General features: G+C 47.8%; 1 protein-coding gene across 1 annotated transcript; it reads right to left on the bottom strand.

Annotated features, from left to right (window-relative positions):
* Nucleotides 1-45: 45 nt before the first annotated feature.
* Nucleotides 46-16,291, bottom strand: LOC104619054 (heat shock factor protein 4-like). The gene is made up of 10 exons (XM_010284824.1): nt 16,171-16,291; nt 13,770-13,845; nt 12,269-12,333; nt 9,904-10,003; nt 8,979-9,103; nt 5,884-6,108; nt 3,708-3,813; nt 2,139-2,204; nt 607-694; nt 46-234 (listed from the first exon to the last, which is right to left on the bottom strand). Exons 1-10 carry the CDS (start codon nt 16,263-16,265, stop codon nt 224-226), a joined length of 957 nt encoding a protein of 318 aa, XP_010283126.1. The 5' UTR covers nt 16,266-16,291; the 3' UTR covers nt 46-223.
* Between the last annotated feature and the right edge of the window lie 478 nt (nt 16,292-16,769).

Here is a 16,769-nt window from a genome sequence, read left to right as displayed (position 1 = left end):
ATGCTTGGAGGGGTGGGAGGGAGAAGTTGTTTCTTAGAAGCTAAATCACTGGTTGTTGTCAGTTGAAGAGCTCAGGTTTAACGGGGTATCTCCTTGGACGCCCACAGAGGACAGGTAGGAAGCCATATTTTCAGATGGAACATAAAGCGATGAACTTTCAGGCAAGCTGATGAGGTCATTTCCAAAGATTGACTGACGATCAATAAGGAACTGCTGGGCACTTTCAAGATTTCCCTAGGAATGCAAACAGGCAACAGAAAGGCTGTTTCAGTTTCTGGAAGGCAAGTTACCAGACTTCATGTCTGAAGAACTGAAGTGTGGCAAATTCCCACTGCAACAGGAGGTGAGGGGCCTCACCGCAGGCAAAAAATGCTTGGAAACATTCAAGTCAAACTTGGACTACTTTTCCCACTGCTCAGTAAGTAGCTTCACAGTTGCTGTGAGAACAGTGCTGACTGACAATCATGAAAGTAAGGTAACAAATGTGGTTTTGTTCCCTCAAAGTGGCAAATGGTCAGTGCTGGACGTTGCATCTCGCTGCTGACATGTTTAACACCTTCATTACATCCCCATTCCCGAGACCACAAGAGCTGCTAGCGCTCCTACCTGGGCAGGCGTTGTTAAACGGTGGGTTGAACACTTTTGAGGGCAGCTCAGTTGCATTCTTCTCCAGATCCGCTGTGAGTCGCTGCATCTTGATGCAAAAATATAAACTACAATGTACAATTATACAAAGACAGGGGAGCTTGTTAGAACTAGGCCATTTCTGAAAATCAGTGCTTCATCAACGCTGCACAACATCCACCAGCAATGCAAGCTATCCTCCCTGCCCTGCTTGTCCTCCCAGTCTCACCTGCACTTTGTTAAAATAGCCAAAAGCGTGTGCTCAAAGGCAGATATGCCTGAAGGAGACGTCTAAGGCAGACGTAATCCCCGAGTAGCAACGGCTAATATGGTGTGAAGCTCGTGTCACATGAGGAGGCCAGCCTAGCGTCTCTGTGGCTGTCTCTGGCTGGCTGTCAAACAAAGCAAACCCACAGTCCTCTGCAGCCAGCAACAAGTATGAAAGGAATTTGCTTTCCATTTGCCTATGACTGTTTAAATTAAAACTAGCTTTTTCTCGCATGGTGTTTCTAGGCACGGAGTTCATGCAGGTGTTACTTCCAGGCTTCTCTATGCTCATGGCTTTCTGTAGGATGAGCAAGTCTAAGGGTAGGCAGCACCAGTTGCTGGGAAATTCAGTGGACTCAAGGACTGAACTATTGAACGTTGCAGCCTCCCCCTTGGCCTCTTCTCTTGTGCAATCCTTTTTAAAAGAGACCGCCTCTTGCTTCCAGGACTTGCTAATATTATCTCTCTCTTCAGAGTCTCTCCTTCCTAACACTCAGGAAGCAGAACTACCTAGTAAATTCAAAATTATTAAATCCAAACCTAAAGAGGATAGTGATATCATGAAGAAGGCTTAGGGACCTTTCACACTTCATTAGAACAGATTACACTTTGCTTGCGTGTCTGTAGAGATGGCAGAACCATCCAAGTCTTTATCCAACCTGGCTGGCAGTGAGGGCTCTGAAAATTCACCCTCCACCAAGCAGGAAAAAGAACCCAGCCATGAAACACACATTTCCTTCAGTGTTTATTAAATCACCATATGCACTTCAGAAGTGCCTGTGTCAATGTCAATTCCAAACAAGTACTGCTAAACAATTTCTCCTTGTTTCTTCTGTACAGGTATGCAGGAACCTCTATTCTAATTGCACGTGGCTTTACTGCTCCTGAAAGGTACAGGGACGGCTGCACTTTATAAAGGCATATTTTATAAAGAGCTTTGGCACAAAGATGCTTTATAAATCTATGGTATTAGCAGGATGTGACATTCACGCTAAGAGAAAGTTTAGAGCGGCCAGTTTCAGAGACTCCAGGACACCAACACGTCTCTAAACAAGCTCTGGGTGGGAAAGACAGGTCAGGAGTATAAGATAACACTCTCAGCCTACACTCAGGAGATGCGTACTTGCTGTGCTTTACCACACTCTCCCCCTCTGGCTATAAAATAACCGAGCATTTTTCAGTTATGCACAAGCTCTGCTTCATAATTACATTATTATTATCATATCTCAGAAATACACATCTCTTACCGGGGACAGACTGGCTTCCATTTCAGTCAAATTCCACTCACTCAAAGATAAATTGGGATTAAAGACCTGTTGGGAGAAAAACACAATTAGGGCTCTGAAAGGTGTAACGGTTCGAGATACTCGTATCCTCATCTGTCTGCCTTGGCTGCCTGCCAGAGGTTGTGGAGATGCCAGAAAGCAACGCCTGCCCGTGCCGCAGCGGCTCTGGCATATTAACTGAAGCTACAGGCGACAGTTCCCATGTGTTGGTTTGTAGCACAGCCAGAAGAGCAAGGGCTGAGCCGTGGGCACTTGTGCCGATCCCAAGCCTTGCTGCCTGCCCGTGGAGGGACAGCGCAGCCACCCGGTGCCACAGTCGTGTCGTAAAGCAGGGCAGCCCTTCGTGTCACTGCACATGCAAGCCAAAGCCATTTTTTGCCACGCTTGGATCCTAGGACACTTCCAGATTCATGTGTTTTTTTAACAGCATTCCAAAACACAGTAGCAGAGGGCAGATTACTGCTGCATCTGTGCCTCGATGGTGATTTCTTGAGAAGTCTGAGCAATCTGGGAAAAGGAGCTGTTGGTCTGGGGTACAGTTTTATGATTCATTCTCTCTCATGACGTTCAGTTGCACAGAGAGAGAAAAGTGTGTCAGTAACAGGAAAACACCTCCTAATGAGAAATAAGAAGCAGAAACCAATAGAGCCAGTGATAGAGCAGGCCATTAGAAAAGCTTTCTGTAAAGTCAGAATCACGGACACTTGGGAACTCGCTTCAGGAGAATAAGATTGATTTTTTTTTTTTTTTTTTATTATTTTTTTGTTCCTGTTTATCCATGCAAGCTTACCACATGCCTGCATCTGAAGCACCTCCTCAAGGGAGCATATATTTGACATACAGATACTTTCACTACGTACAGTGTTAATTGATTATTGGCAAAAACCTTTCATATACTAACTATATGTACAAGGAGAGAGCGAGTGAAAGAGAAAAATAAACAAACCTTCATATTTCTGCATATATACTTAAGAAAAAAGCCTCCACCCATTTCCAGAGTGACCTGAGAACTGTAGACAGATAAATATCTCAGCAGAGAGAGAGAATTTGGCATCAGCTACGCTTCCCACAACTTGAGGAAAAGGGAAAGGTAGTAGAGCTAAACACAATCTAGGAGTACCTAAGATGCAAAATATGCAGAAAATAAACTAACCCAACCCAAAGCAATTACCAAACTAGCCAGAGTAGTATTAATCCTATTTTATGTAAATGTGCTAGGTCTCGTGATGGTGTCTTTACTCACATGCACCATGTTTTGTGTTCCTAGAAGCACATTTTGTCCTCAATATTTTGTGCTCAAATATGTGTATTTTCAGAAGAAATGTAAAAAAGCATCATTTAAAGTGTGAAATCCTGCCCAGGTCTTAGGAACAGTTCAAAACAGAGCTGTGACTCTACTGGCAGCGTGTGGCAGATGAAGTGCCGCACGAGACCAAGCAGCATCGTCTCCCTGATTTACAGCCCAAAGGTACCGCTGTGAACTTCGCAACCGTTCCCCACAGCCGCCCCGGCGGAGGGCCCAACACTCACATCCAAGAGGCTGGCGGGCTCCAGGCCGTACTGCTGGCTCCTCAGCAGCAGCTGCAGCCCTTCCAGGCTCCAGTCGGTGCCCTCCAACGGGTCCGAAATATCTGTTCTGAGAAAGACAAGGGGGAAATATTGCCACGAATGAGACTTGCATAGATACATACAGAAAGCAGGACTGAGCAGCCCTGCCAAGTGAGGTTTATGCTTAAATCTCATTTTGAAAACCAAGAGCCCGCTCTCAGCCTGGGTTTATGCCCTATCACTTGGTTTAACCCCAGAAGTACAACCCAGCAGAGCCCCGGGGGACTGGACTAGTGGTAAAACAAGTGAGACTACTCCTCTCCTGGGTGACGCATGTGATTTGGGGATGGACAATCTGTGCACATCTCTTTGAGACTGGGAACAGTAAACCTTGCCTCAGAAGAAATCCTTCTAGAGAGGCACTGGGGATCCAGGACAGGCTGCTTTCCCATCCTCCTGGGTCCAAGATGGCTGAATTACTATTAACTAATGGCTTTTAAAGAAATTACTTTTACGTGCAGGCATTCAGTCTGCAGGCTGCATTTACCAAAGACATTCAGCTAAAGAAGCAACTGTGAGGCCCTGCTGCGTTTAACCCCTCCAAAAAGCTATAAAAATTTATCTTAAAATCCAGAATCTTTACAAATGGATGATTTTTCTTCTAATAAAATGTTTTTAAGAAGCCAGTGGGTTCAGAAGGAAGAATTTGGTCTGTAAGGACCCAAAGGAAAATAAAAGCCTTTCTGAGAACCCTGTTGAGTGTTTTGGGTTTATTTCGCCCCAGTCCTCCTTACGTTGCTGCCATCAATCATAGTTGCCATCATACTTGCCATCACGAATGAATTCTGCAGTTAACTACCACGCCATCCACTAAGCTGCAGCCACGCTTTCCTACTGCTGGTGAAGGCTGCTGCACACTCAGCCACAGCATCGCTGCCCTTGGGATTTCAGCCCCACAGCTCCAAAGGTGGCTCCCCCAGATCTCCCCATGGCTGAGCCTAATGACTCTGTGCTAATCCCCCTTGCAAGAGGACATCATTCTCTGGGTGACTGTCACCTGCAGGATACTTGCGTGCCCTGGCTTCAAAATAATGAAACCTCCACCCCTTTGTATCAGACTTCTGCACTCGGTGATCACAACCTCCCAGCTCTCCATCCCTGCGAGTGGCCTCACTTGCTGTTTCCTGATTTTAAGGCACGATTTTACACCCTTTATAAAGCCTTGCTTTGGACTGCCTAGCATTTCACTGAGCCCCTCCAGCTCAAGGAGACAAGCACAGCAATGCAGCTAAGTTCCGTGGGTTTTCACTCGCAGTCAGAGATGGGGAAGTTGAGATCTCTTGCAGCGTCAGCTCCCCAGCACCTCCCAGAAGCGCGCAGCCCAGGTGACGGTGCCAAAGTGACTGGCTGCCCCCTGAAGCCAGACCTAGCACCGACTCGGGAGAGTGGCCTTGGAAAGGTGACAGGAGGAGGTGCAAAGGGGGAACAGACTAAAGAGAAAAGTATTTGAGTTCACAGCACAGGAGAGGAAAAGAAAGGGGGCAAATTATCTCCTCCTCAAGCCCAGGCTGGGGCCTGATAAACGCTATAATGCCTTATCAAATACATGCCCCACTTAAGTGCAGAGGTTATGACAACGATTGACTGTCACCTTCCATCGCTGCCTGCGTATTGGCACAAAAGCGACGCCTTATTCACTGCGCAGAAACACCAGCGACAAATATTTCCTTACGCCTTTACACAACCGAAGACTCAACCAAACAAATTACAGAGGGCACACGAGCTACTGGAGGTGTAGTGCGGCCCAGCGGCCTGCAAGTCTGCAGGCATGGATGCTGGTCTGGGCTCCAGCTTTCACCTTGGACCTTGGGCACATCCCTCTCACTGCAAAAAGCCTCTTCCTGCTCCCATGGCTCTGATGCACATGCTCTGACAGCTCTTCCTCTGTTGGGTCCTTCAAGCAAGTCATCCACAGAGCCCCTACCCCTGTCAACTATCCCCTGGGCTTCAAGGGTCCTCTCAGCAGGTGCCACAGGGGCAGGATGGAGCTCACCAGGCTGCATTAGGCGACTTAAAGTCAGCCTCCCTTTCCCCGCCACTAATGGGAAGACAGGGCTATGAAACACGCCGGGCCACAGCTCTCCCTTGCTCCCCTCACCTGTCCAGCAATGCCCTTCTGCCTCTTCTCTCGGAGGGTTGTGAGGTCCCTGGTGGGGCTGCACCACAGCTCCCTTTGCCTTCCAAAACGGACTGAACCATGGCGACCGGGAGCACCGGCGGCTCGGAGCAAGCCCGGCAGCCTGGCAGGGGGACATCAGGCTCAGTGGTGGCTTTCACTCCAGGGCTGACTGGCTCTTCCTTGATCAGCATGAGGCACTTCTCTCTGTATCAGAGACAAGACTTAGCACCACACACACATCTGCTCCACAAAAGGCCTCTGTGCTATGGGAAGGGGAATAGCTCGAGGGCTTGCCTCCACTTTCCAAACTGCCCCACAGAGTCCTTCCATTCCCCTAGACAGGCAAAAAAACCCAGCAACCTTGTTTTCTTTTCAGCAAGCTCCAGAAACATGCTCAGCTGGAATATCTTCACACACTTCAGTCACCGCTATAATGAATTTTCCCTATTTTGCAAATTGGGAAAATACACTTCCATGTGGTGATCACTCCTCAGATGAGTGTCAGGCTTGAGACAGGTTAAAGGGTCACCAGGCTAGAGAGGTTCCCCTGAAAAAGAAAAGTCTCCACCCTAGAGATGGGAATGGGATCAGTAAGACTTTCCCATGCTGGAGTTAGGACTGGACCAGCAAGCACTCTAGAGATCCCAATGAGACAGGTCAGGATCTTGTGGCCCTGCAGGATTTGGAACAGAACCCATCAAGATCTGACAGTCCCAGTCAGATGTTTTACTTGTTTGGAAGCAGAGAGTTGCCTTTTTCCAGTGGGAGAGGCACTCCGCGTTATTCCTAGACAGACATACGAGACTGAAGTTTTGAACAGCAGCACGTCATATGTAAAAATCTAAAGCTACTCTGTACTACTTACAGGAGACTTTACAGCTCCCTGTGAATGCACACAACTGGACCCAAAGTGGCAGAGGCATGTAGATCAAGAGGCACAGGGCATGGAAAGCCATACTGGAAAAATACTATCTTACAACACTTACAGACTAGCTTTGCTGCAAGACCACACGTGAATGTGTCATGCATATGGGATGGTATCATAGAATCGTTTAAGTTGGAAAAGACCTTTAAGATCATCAAGTCCAACCGTTAACCTAGCACTGCCAAGTCCACCACTCAACCATGTCCCTAAGCACCACATCTACACGTCTTTCAAAGACCTCCAGGGATGGCGACTCAACTGCTTCCCTGGCAGCCTGTGCCAATGCCTGACAGCCCTTTCAGTGAAGCATTTTTTCCTAATATCCAATTTCCTAAACCTCGCCTGGTGCAACATGAGGCCATTTCCTCTCATCCTATCGCTAGTTACTTGGGAGAAGAGACCGACCCCCACCTCGCTACAACCTCCTTTCAGGTAGTTGTAGAGAGTGATGATGGCTCCCCTCAGCCTCCTCTTCTCCAGACTGAACAATTCCAGTTCCCTCAGATGCTCCTCATCAGACTTGTGCTCCAGACCCCTCACCAGCTCCGTTGCCCTTCTCTGGACATGCTCCAGCACCTCAACATCCTTCTTGTAGTGAGGGGCCCAAAACTGAACACAGGATTCAAGGTGCGGCCTCACCAGTGCCGAGTACAGGGGCACGATCACTTCCCTGCTCCTGCTGGCCACACTAGTGCTGATACAGGCCAGGATGCTGTTGGCCACCTTGGCCACCTGGGCATGCTGCGGGCTCATATTCAGCTGGCTGTTGACCCCCTTTTCTGCCGGGCAGGTCTCCAGTCACTCCTCCCCAAGGCTGTAGCGTTGCATGGGGTTGTTGTGACCGAAGTGCAGGACCCGGCACTTGGCCTTGTTTAACCTCATACAGCTGGCCTCAGCCCATCGATCCAGCCTGTCCAGATCCCTCTGCAGAGCCCTCGTACCCTCCAGCACATCAACACTCCCGCCCAACTTGGTGGCATCTGCAAACTTACTGAGGGTGCACTCGACCCCCTCATCCAGATCCTTGATAGAGATACTAAACAGAGCTGGCCCCAGTGCTGAGCCCTGGGGAGCACCGCTTGTGCCTGGCCACCAACTGGCTTTAATTTCATTTACCAGTTCTTTGGGCTTGGCCATCCAGCCAGTTTTCTACCCAGCAAAAACCATGTGACACTACAAAGCCTTCTCTCAGCATTCCTTTCAGATCATCTTCTCATCTCGTGATCCTAAACCCCCAGCAGAAGCTCAAGTTGATTTAGGAAGTAGCACACTCCTGAACTTAATAGGGCCATGGCTGGCTCAGATTCCCGAGTCGTGCAGACACAGCATAGATCAGAGGCCGCCAGACGGCACTCAGTAGAAATAAGCAAATTTTTCTGCTTTAGAAATGGTTTCCAGGTTTGTTTTCTTTTATCTGGAGCTCTTTACATGCTTCTAGCTAATTTTATGGCTATGGTTTAATTATTAGGCAGATTTAGGGGCAATTTCTGGAGTATAACTGCCTTGCCTCTATGCCCAAGAAACTGTTTCCATGATTCATCTGTCTACCTATTTTCCACTGACATAGTTGTAGCTATTCTGCTACTAGCCCGACATACACTGCATGTCTGTGGCAGGAAGAGATAAGCATTAAAATACCTCTGCATTCAGTTCTTAAGTTACTGGGACCTTTTCACAGATAAGTTGTCAGACATCGGAAGTTGTGATGCAACCTTTCTGTTCTCCTTAGCAGAAAGATGTACAGTTTGATTTCGTTTCTTCTTTGTCAAAGCCAAAAGGAAACTTGCTTTCTCTCTCTCTCTCAACAAATTCAACAAGTGTTAGTATCTCATTATTTGATAAAGCCCGAGACAGCCCCTGTCTTGGAACAAAATATAAAGAAACATGGAATACTTCTCAAAAAGGTGAGTGGCAGTTCTCAGCATCAAACTCTTGACTTTGTTTTGAAGGTTATGCTGTTATCATCCCTCCCTAATTCTGAAAATCTGACCCACATTGCAAACTGGAAAAAAATATTCCAGCCCTCCACCTCTATAGAGATTTGTGAATCAGACAGAAACTTTGGTAGAATTACAGCCAGGAAAAACTCTTCTGAAGTTATGCATGTCCATACCCGACTCTCCCTGTTTTTAATCACAAACATGTTTACCTGTCATTTTCAGGAGGGGACTGAATATTTATTATGTTGGATGGTGATGCTTCAGTAACATCAGATATGATGGGTCCTCCAGCAATTGCAGGGCTGTTTAAGCAAGAGGCAGGTTCTGTCGATGGCTAAGAAGCAAGCAAAAATCATACAGATTTATCCTTCTGAGTCCCAGAACAAGTCCGAGGCCTCATCTGAGATAGTTAGGGTTTACTCACTATGCCCTTGAGTCCTCCTTGTACAGAAACCAAGAAAGCTTTTGCCTACTCTGCCGCATTCTAATTTCCTCTGGTCTTTCCTTCAACCACACGGAGGTGCAGGTGTAAAATAAGCACTGTGACTGAATTGTCACCTACTGAGAGGTTTTACCGTGGCTGAAATTTTACCGGGACTGCTTAGCTCCCCCCGGAGGGAAAGATCCAACACAGCCCAGCAGGAGAGCATGAGTCTCTCATGCCAGCTCAAGTATTTTAACTGCATGACGTGTCATGTGTCTGGTGTCTGCTTTGGTGGGTTAGGGTGGTGGGGATCCCTCAGCGACTGCAAAAACCTGGCTCTGGTCAGAAAGATCATAGCACCCACTTCTAGAACATACTTCTTCCTCTCTGCTCTTGAGGTGAGCCAGGCTGGGGTAACACCATGGAGAGTTTGGTGTGCGGAGTCCGCCTTTCCCTCCCACAACCCATGGCCTCCCACACGAATGCAGCAGCACAAGTGCATACAAGCATGAGTCTGTCCCTGAAACAGGGGACCTGAAGAAATAACATATGTCACTCAGCTTTTCGTCACTCACTTTGCAAACCTCTTCTCTTCTTCACTGCCAAACTCTTGCCAAACTACTTACTCTGTAATCTGCATTATTGCTTCAAACATTTTTCCACGCTGGCCAAAGAAATCCCACAAAGCTCAGAGGCTGGTGTAAACCTACCGACTGTATGAAATAGGGGTCATGGAGGGGGTCCGTAGACAAATGTCGGCTGAACTTGGGCACTTGCGGAGCTGAAATTCCGTTGTCAAGCATCAGAGGTCTGCGAAGAGAAACAGGTTTGTTTTCCCAGCACATACTGACTGGTTCCTGGTTGCTCATACAAGAAATGTCTCTCAGCCTTTCCACCATGAAACTTCCCATGTGGAAGTCTTTAGTTTTGTGATACAGTCCCAGAGAAGCTGGGAACTGGTATATTTTGCCACACACCCACTATTGTTACTGCTGGGATGGTCCTACAAAACTGCCTAGCAAACCCCTCTTCTTCTCCCACTGTCCCAGAGTCATGAAAAGCATCTTCAGTGTTGATTTAGAAGACAGTGATTTGGCAGAAGGCACCAGGGAAAGCCAACAGTTTTTTCCAGTCACATCTAACAGGCTTGACTAACTCCCTTCATCCTACAGACACTGGAGCTGGATATGTTGGGAGAAATTATGGGTTTGCTCAGACTCCAATTAGATCCCACAGCAAAGGCTTTATACAGCAGGACACAGTGACCACAGTGCTTGAGATCTCAGTGTTGTCTAACAGCTCGTTTAACAGCCTTTTCCTATTCTATGACATTAACTAAAGACACAGAATAAAAAAGAAGATTTGAATCACCCTGTCACGGACCTTGTTACGGCATAAGCTACCTTTCAGTACCCACTGAGATATCATAGTCAGCCCTGTGACAATCATGAATTTGTACGTGTCCAGCTTTCTGCTCCAGGAGCCACAGATGAACCTCCCCATCCAACAGTTCTTATCAAAATAACTTTGGGATCTAACCCATCTAACAGCCTCCCAGGTCAGATGTGCCCGTGGGACCTACAGATGTGCCCATCCTGTACAAAGCCACCCGGAGCCCCCAGTCAGCACTCGGGTCTGCACCAACAGTTGCTCCAGGCTGTACACGGCGCTTTCCTGCAGCCATTTAAAAGAGAGGAAGGCAAACAGAACTGTGAAAGACAGAAGGGTGGATATAGACACGAGAGCTGAGGTGCCTTGAACACAGACCTTCACGTTTCCAAGGAAGCAGAAACCCAAATTAACATGCACAATACTGTGCAAACTGCAGCTGGGTTGTGTCAGCGTGATTCCCTCTTCATAAGGAGGCTGACACAGTTGCTGTGCAGATAGTTCTGTGCTGTTCTGCCCCTTTCAGCACAGTTTCTAACTAACGATGTGCTTTTTTCAAAAAGCAGTAGTCTAAGATGACATTTCTTGGGCTGCCAAGCTTTTACAGGGAGGCCACGGCCCGGATAGTGGAAATTAGAGATCAGATCTGGCATCTCATTTCTCTGCTTCCCCACTCCAGAGGAAAACTTCCCCACTCATAAGCCTCAGTGACTCAGAGCAGCTGATCTCATGCCCTTGAACCCTCGTCTTTGCTACCGTTCTCCGTGCAGTGTTTATCCCTTCCAAGAGGCTCAGTAGAGGGCATAGGTAGAGGTGAACACACCCAGCTTCCTCGTCCAGATTTTGGGCTCCTTCATTCAATCCTGTGTTTCCTTTACAGCCCTCACAGGAAGAGTCCAGCCAAGAACAAGGGCACTGACTTAAAGAAAATCAAGGCCCTTGAGCAGCTGTTTTGGGGGAAGCATGGCTCCTTTCTCCAAGGAGCAGTTTCTGAGTTGCCAAAGGCCACAAGGTAATAAAGGTGGGAAAAGGAGGCAGGTCCCTGCCCTCAGCCTGAGCCACAACGGCAAATTCCCCTTAGCAGCCCCTCTCCCCTCTTTAGATCACAAGCACCACAGAGCAAGAAAAGTGTCACTGCTCTCCTGGAAGGTACTAAACTTCCTAATTCAAGCTCCTCTATTCACTTGCCTTGAAGAGCTTATTTATGACTCTCAAGATACGCCTTAGTTAAAACCTTTCTCCACCTTTGTCTCTCTCTCTAACCTGCAGGTTATATGCCACCAAACCTGTCGGATACACTCCCCATTCAGTGACTGTGTCTCAAATTAAGGTGTCTGTGGGATGGCTGTGTCCGGCCCTGCTCTCACGGATGACAAGTGGCAAAACTGGAACCTGGAGGAGCAGCAGTGGGGTCCTGCCCTTTACCCTCCCACTCAGTAGTGTGCCCATCTTCCATCTCGCTCCCTGTTCCCCAAATAAAGGTCACGAGCTGACACGGTGCTTCTCTAAAGACCACTGAATGGGGCATGTCAGCAGGTCTGACTCGGCAGTTCAGCCCATTCATTTCCCATCACCATGGTGCCCCGGTCCGGTGACCGCCTGCCTGGGCAAGCTGAGCTTGTGCTTTTAGTGAGGGGGCAGCATTATGCACCCGTGAGCGTGTGCGCACCACACAAGGGTACTTACAGCTTCCTCTTTATCCCAGCGCTGCTAGGGCTTGATTGGAGCTGGCCAAACAGAAACTGAATCAGCTGTCAGGAGAGATCAAAATCCGGTGTTAATCAGCAGAGTGATTCAGCACTCCCTGCGCTCGCAGCCGGTCTTATCTCACACATTCTCCCTCCCGACACCACCCCGAAGCTGGGAGCAGCCATGAAATACGGGAGCCAAACTGCATGAGGCATCGAAGCCCACTCAAACAACCCGTCTGGCTTTCAAGGAACACAGCCAGGTGCCTGCTTCGTGCGAAGGCTGCTGGACACAGGTGCTCAGCACTCGCTCTCTCCACCTCTGTGCATGCAGAACTCCAGCTAGCCCTCTTAGACTTGGGAATCTGCCTGTGAAGTGCACAGACAAACACTCCTAGGCCTGGAGTTAGACTTGGCCTCCGTAAAAGCCTTTAGAGCCCTTTATGGGAGGCTCTATAAAGTCTGATAAAGATCTTGCAAGAGAAAGAGGCAACCCCCTAGGGGAGACCCTGGATGGAGGCCTTCCTCTTTCAGTTGAGTTTTTCAGCCCCGTGAAATTCACTGTTGATGTAACAGGACACTAAAAGGGGTGCAGGGTGGCTTTGGAGAGGAATCACTCAACAACACATTCCCAGGCCAGCTTGAGCCTAATGCTCTGCTTTGACCTCCCAACAAAGAGAGCACTATTATTACGTATCACAGCTGTCTCTTACTCGTTGCTCAATACGACAAAACAGAGTTGCATAAATGCCTCTGCAATGAGTGGCGTGGCTGGTCCAGCCTCAGAGCCGGAGGAAGGTCTGACAGCCTCGTGCATTTCTAGCCAGTCCTATGACTCTATGATGCCACGTGAGGGTCAGAACGTGCCTCTCGGGAGGATTGGGAAACGTGACGTGCTCAGTCACGTCAGCACCATCTGGGAGGCACTGGAGAGGCCTTTTCTAGTACTGGTCATGCTAGATTTTAAGGGAGATGGCTCCGCAGTGCCTCTTCAGTCCAAAAGGTTCTACAGTAATTCCTCAACTATACCAGTAACACCAGAAAATGTAACAGTCGCTGGAGGTCCCCACTGGGGGAATGGCTAGCCAATTCTGCCGCCTGCAGCTTCAGTGCTGGCAGGAGGGGGAGGCTCCTCTCTTGTAGGAAGGAAGGAAAGATTTGGGAAGCCCAAAGGCATCGGTACAACCAGAAGACAGCCAATACAGGGCAATTAGCAAGAGTTGCGCTCTCTTGCTCAGGACAGAAAACTGGTTTCTAACATCACAGCAAGGACTGACAGGGAAATTAAAAGCTTTCGCTCGAGGGCATAATCTATGCTTTGTTAATGACCACTTTCCATAGGACATGTAAGAGCATCACACAATTCAAAAGAGAGGGAAAATAAATACGCTGCGATATCACGAGTGTGGAGAAGATTATGGAGTAAGAAAAAAAAAAAATCTCAGAGGAGGACATACACCATGCAGCACAAGTGAGTGTGGAGTTTATCTGACCACTACCTTGTTGATCACTTTCTGTTGCTGCGAGTGGTTCTGTCGGAGAGAAACAACTTCCCGCCAAAGAACTTCATTTTGCCTGAAAGTGAAACAGAAACTTTCCGTGAGCACAGAAACATCCCAGCAGCCCATGGTGCCACCGTGATGCACAGTAGACCAAATTGTGCAAAGTCTGTCTCTCTCTGGGGCTCGTGCAGTGCTTGGCACTTTTCAGATGTCCCAACCAAGGTCACACGATTACGTTCCTTGTTTTAATTCAACCTCAGAAGAACTACAGACCAAAGCTTGGAGGAGAAATAAATAAAGAGAAGCCAACATTTATAGGGGACGGTAACAAGAGGACACGTGTTTAGCTTTTGTGGAACATTTGGGCCAAACTCAGAACTTCAGCAAGGCCTGATTTGTGACTGTGAACGATGTGGATCAGCAAGACTGTCCTTCCTGCAGGAGCCAAGAAAGCCCAACCCTTCCACAACTGCCCCCGCTGCCCCCAAAGACCAAGAGATCCTATGGAGAGAGATCCTATGTATTCTGCCTGCTGAAACCTCGCACACGTGGTGGTACAAAGGCATGTTTGGGAGTGACCGGAGCAGCTAAAGGGATGCTTCTGCATCTGAGCACCTTGAATGAGGAGGACTGTAATGATTTTATTAACGAGAGTCACTGATTTCATCCAGCACAGACCTGCGTCCAGCTTGCGATTGCACGGAGCATATGTATTTTGTCTGCAAATGCAGCACACGGGGGAGTTACAGGCTTCCTCCAACAGTCAGCCCCAGAAAGTGGGATGGGGAGGTGCAGGGTTTATTTACTGTGCTGCCTCCAAACCCGGCTGCCGGCCAGGTCCCTGCTGCAAAAGGCTTTGCCAGCCAATTTAGCTCAAGAGTATCTGGATGTACCAAAACCGACAGGCCAGCGAAACCTATCGTACAGGTGAAATGCGAAAATCCTTTTGCTACATGTCTTTTAGGTGTTTTTCATCTTTCTAGTGTGGATTGATGCTAGAACTGGGAAGATCAGGTCCAGGGCTCGTGAAAGCACAGTAGCTGCCCTACTGTAACAGCCTGTACAGCAAGAATCTCTGCAGCGAGCTTTCTGCGCTGGTACTGAACAGGCTTTTCAGCGAAGCGGCTTTCCTTAGTCTGACAGCTGGCACCGGAGTTATGGCCTCATGGCTCTTCACCAGTGTAAATCTCTCACCATGGTTTCAGCCTGGGATTTCTGGTTCATCTTAGTTTATAAAAAATGTATTGTTTTCATCAGCTGAGTGCAATTTTGCCTTTTGACAGATGGGTGGAAGGAGCACGCAAATCAAAAGGGAGAATAAACTAAAAGCAAGGCCAAATCATTGATACTGGAATTCACTAAGAACAAGCCTAGCAACTCTTTCATGGCCACCGTACCTGGATTTCATGATTTAACGCATGTGCTAAGGTGTGGGAGTCATTAAAATTTGAGAGAGGATAAAAACATTTATCTGTTGCACATAAGGGGCTGGGCTGCAATGAAGTTTCACAGTACCTGCAGTTCTCTCAAGGCCCAGGATGCCAGCATCCTCTGGTGATGTACGAGTACCAGCTTTCATTATAAAAGAAGTTTTGGGGTCTTACTGTTTACAAAGCACTTGAAAAATCTACATTCTCTGTAAGGATTCTGGAGGCTAATAAAAACCTCTCCAAGTACACGATTTATAAAACCGTATCCATCTACTAAACTCCTAGTCACCGTGTCTGTCTCAGAAAATCCCGGAGTCTCAGACAGCTGGAGGTCAGGCAGCCACATGCAAGAAGCATTTCCATTTCTTGTTTTGCTCTTATACAACAATTTTAGCCATGTCAGAAGTCACAGTCTTCAGATAAACGGACTAAACATTCCAGCAGCACTTCAGGCCAGTCATATATTTTGGAGGTGGAGGATGACAGAGATTTTTTTTTTTTTTTTTTTATAGTTGGAGTGGGCACCACCTCCTTTCCACCAAGGACTCGTCTAGGTGAGAGAAAGAATCACACCTTTACAATCATTTCTATCTGGAGGAAATACAGTTATCTGAGTTAAGTCCCCAGGTTTTACATGTATTTCCTGCATGGCCTCCTCTGTGCTTTCCTCATTTGTAAAGGGAAAATATAGATTAAAAGAATATGTCTACCTTTCACAGAAGACAGAGAGGCTAAGCATTAATTGATATTTTGTAGATCATCAAAATTTTGTAGATCATCATGAGGTCTGCACAGAAATCCTACATGTTATTGTTCAACAGGTCTAGTCCCTACGATTAGTCCCTGGCTCAGCATGTGCTCCCTGGGAGGAAGGTGTGTAAGGCTCCTCCTTTCCAGCATTCCCCAAGATCAACAACTCTCGAGAAGCAAATGCCCGTAAGAAGCAGCCTGAGTAGGATTCAACTCACTGCTTCATGTCCTGCACTTGACACTCCATGTTCTCCTGCTGACTTCTCAGTATCTGTACCTCATATAGCAATCTGCTGAGGTCCTCCTGGCGCATCTTGGTCTCCTCACTTTTCACTACGGACACCTGAGGAGGAAAAAAAACAGAGGTGGATTTTACCAACACAAGAAGGGCACGGACAGAGTCATTGCTGGGGCTCGGGTGCAGGACTTCCACCAGCTGGGCTCTGACGTGCAGAAATACTGGGACAGGAGATGCGTGCACAAGAGCCTGAACTATCCTGGGGGTATTACCGCAAGGGTCAAAGGGATCAAACAGAGCAAAGAGCAGGACACAGAGGGTCTGTTGGCAGCAGGAGATTCTCCACTAGAGTGGGGACTTATTCCAAAGCAGCTTGGGAGTGGCGGGGGGGGAAGATATTTTGAGGAACGGGGCAGAATTGAACTAGGTTATTTGATTAATTCTTTCTAATTTAACTACAGAGAGACCAAATCCAGCTGTATGTTTTACAGGAATGAGTCTGAGGAACTGCTTTAAATTGATACATTACACCTGGATTTCCAGAAGGCTTCTGCTGAAGTCCCTTTTCTCAAGCCAATA

Source organism: Phaethon lepturus, unplaced genomic scaffold, assembly GCF_000687285.1.
Source record: "Phaethon lepturus isolate BGI_N335 unplaced genomic scaffold, ASM68728v1 scaffold2604, whole genome shotgun sequence".
Lineage (NCBI taxonomy): Eukaryota > Metazoa > Chordata > Aves > Phaethontiformes > Phaethontidae > Phaethon > Phaethon lepturus.
This window is presented reverse-complemented; position numbering and strand designations above follow the sequence as displayed.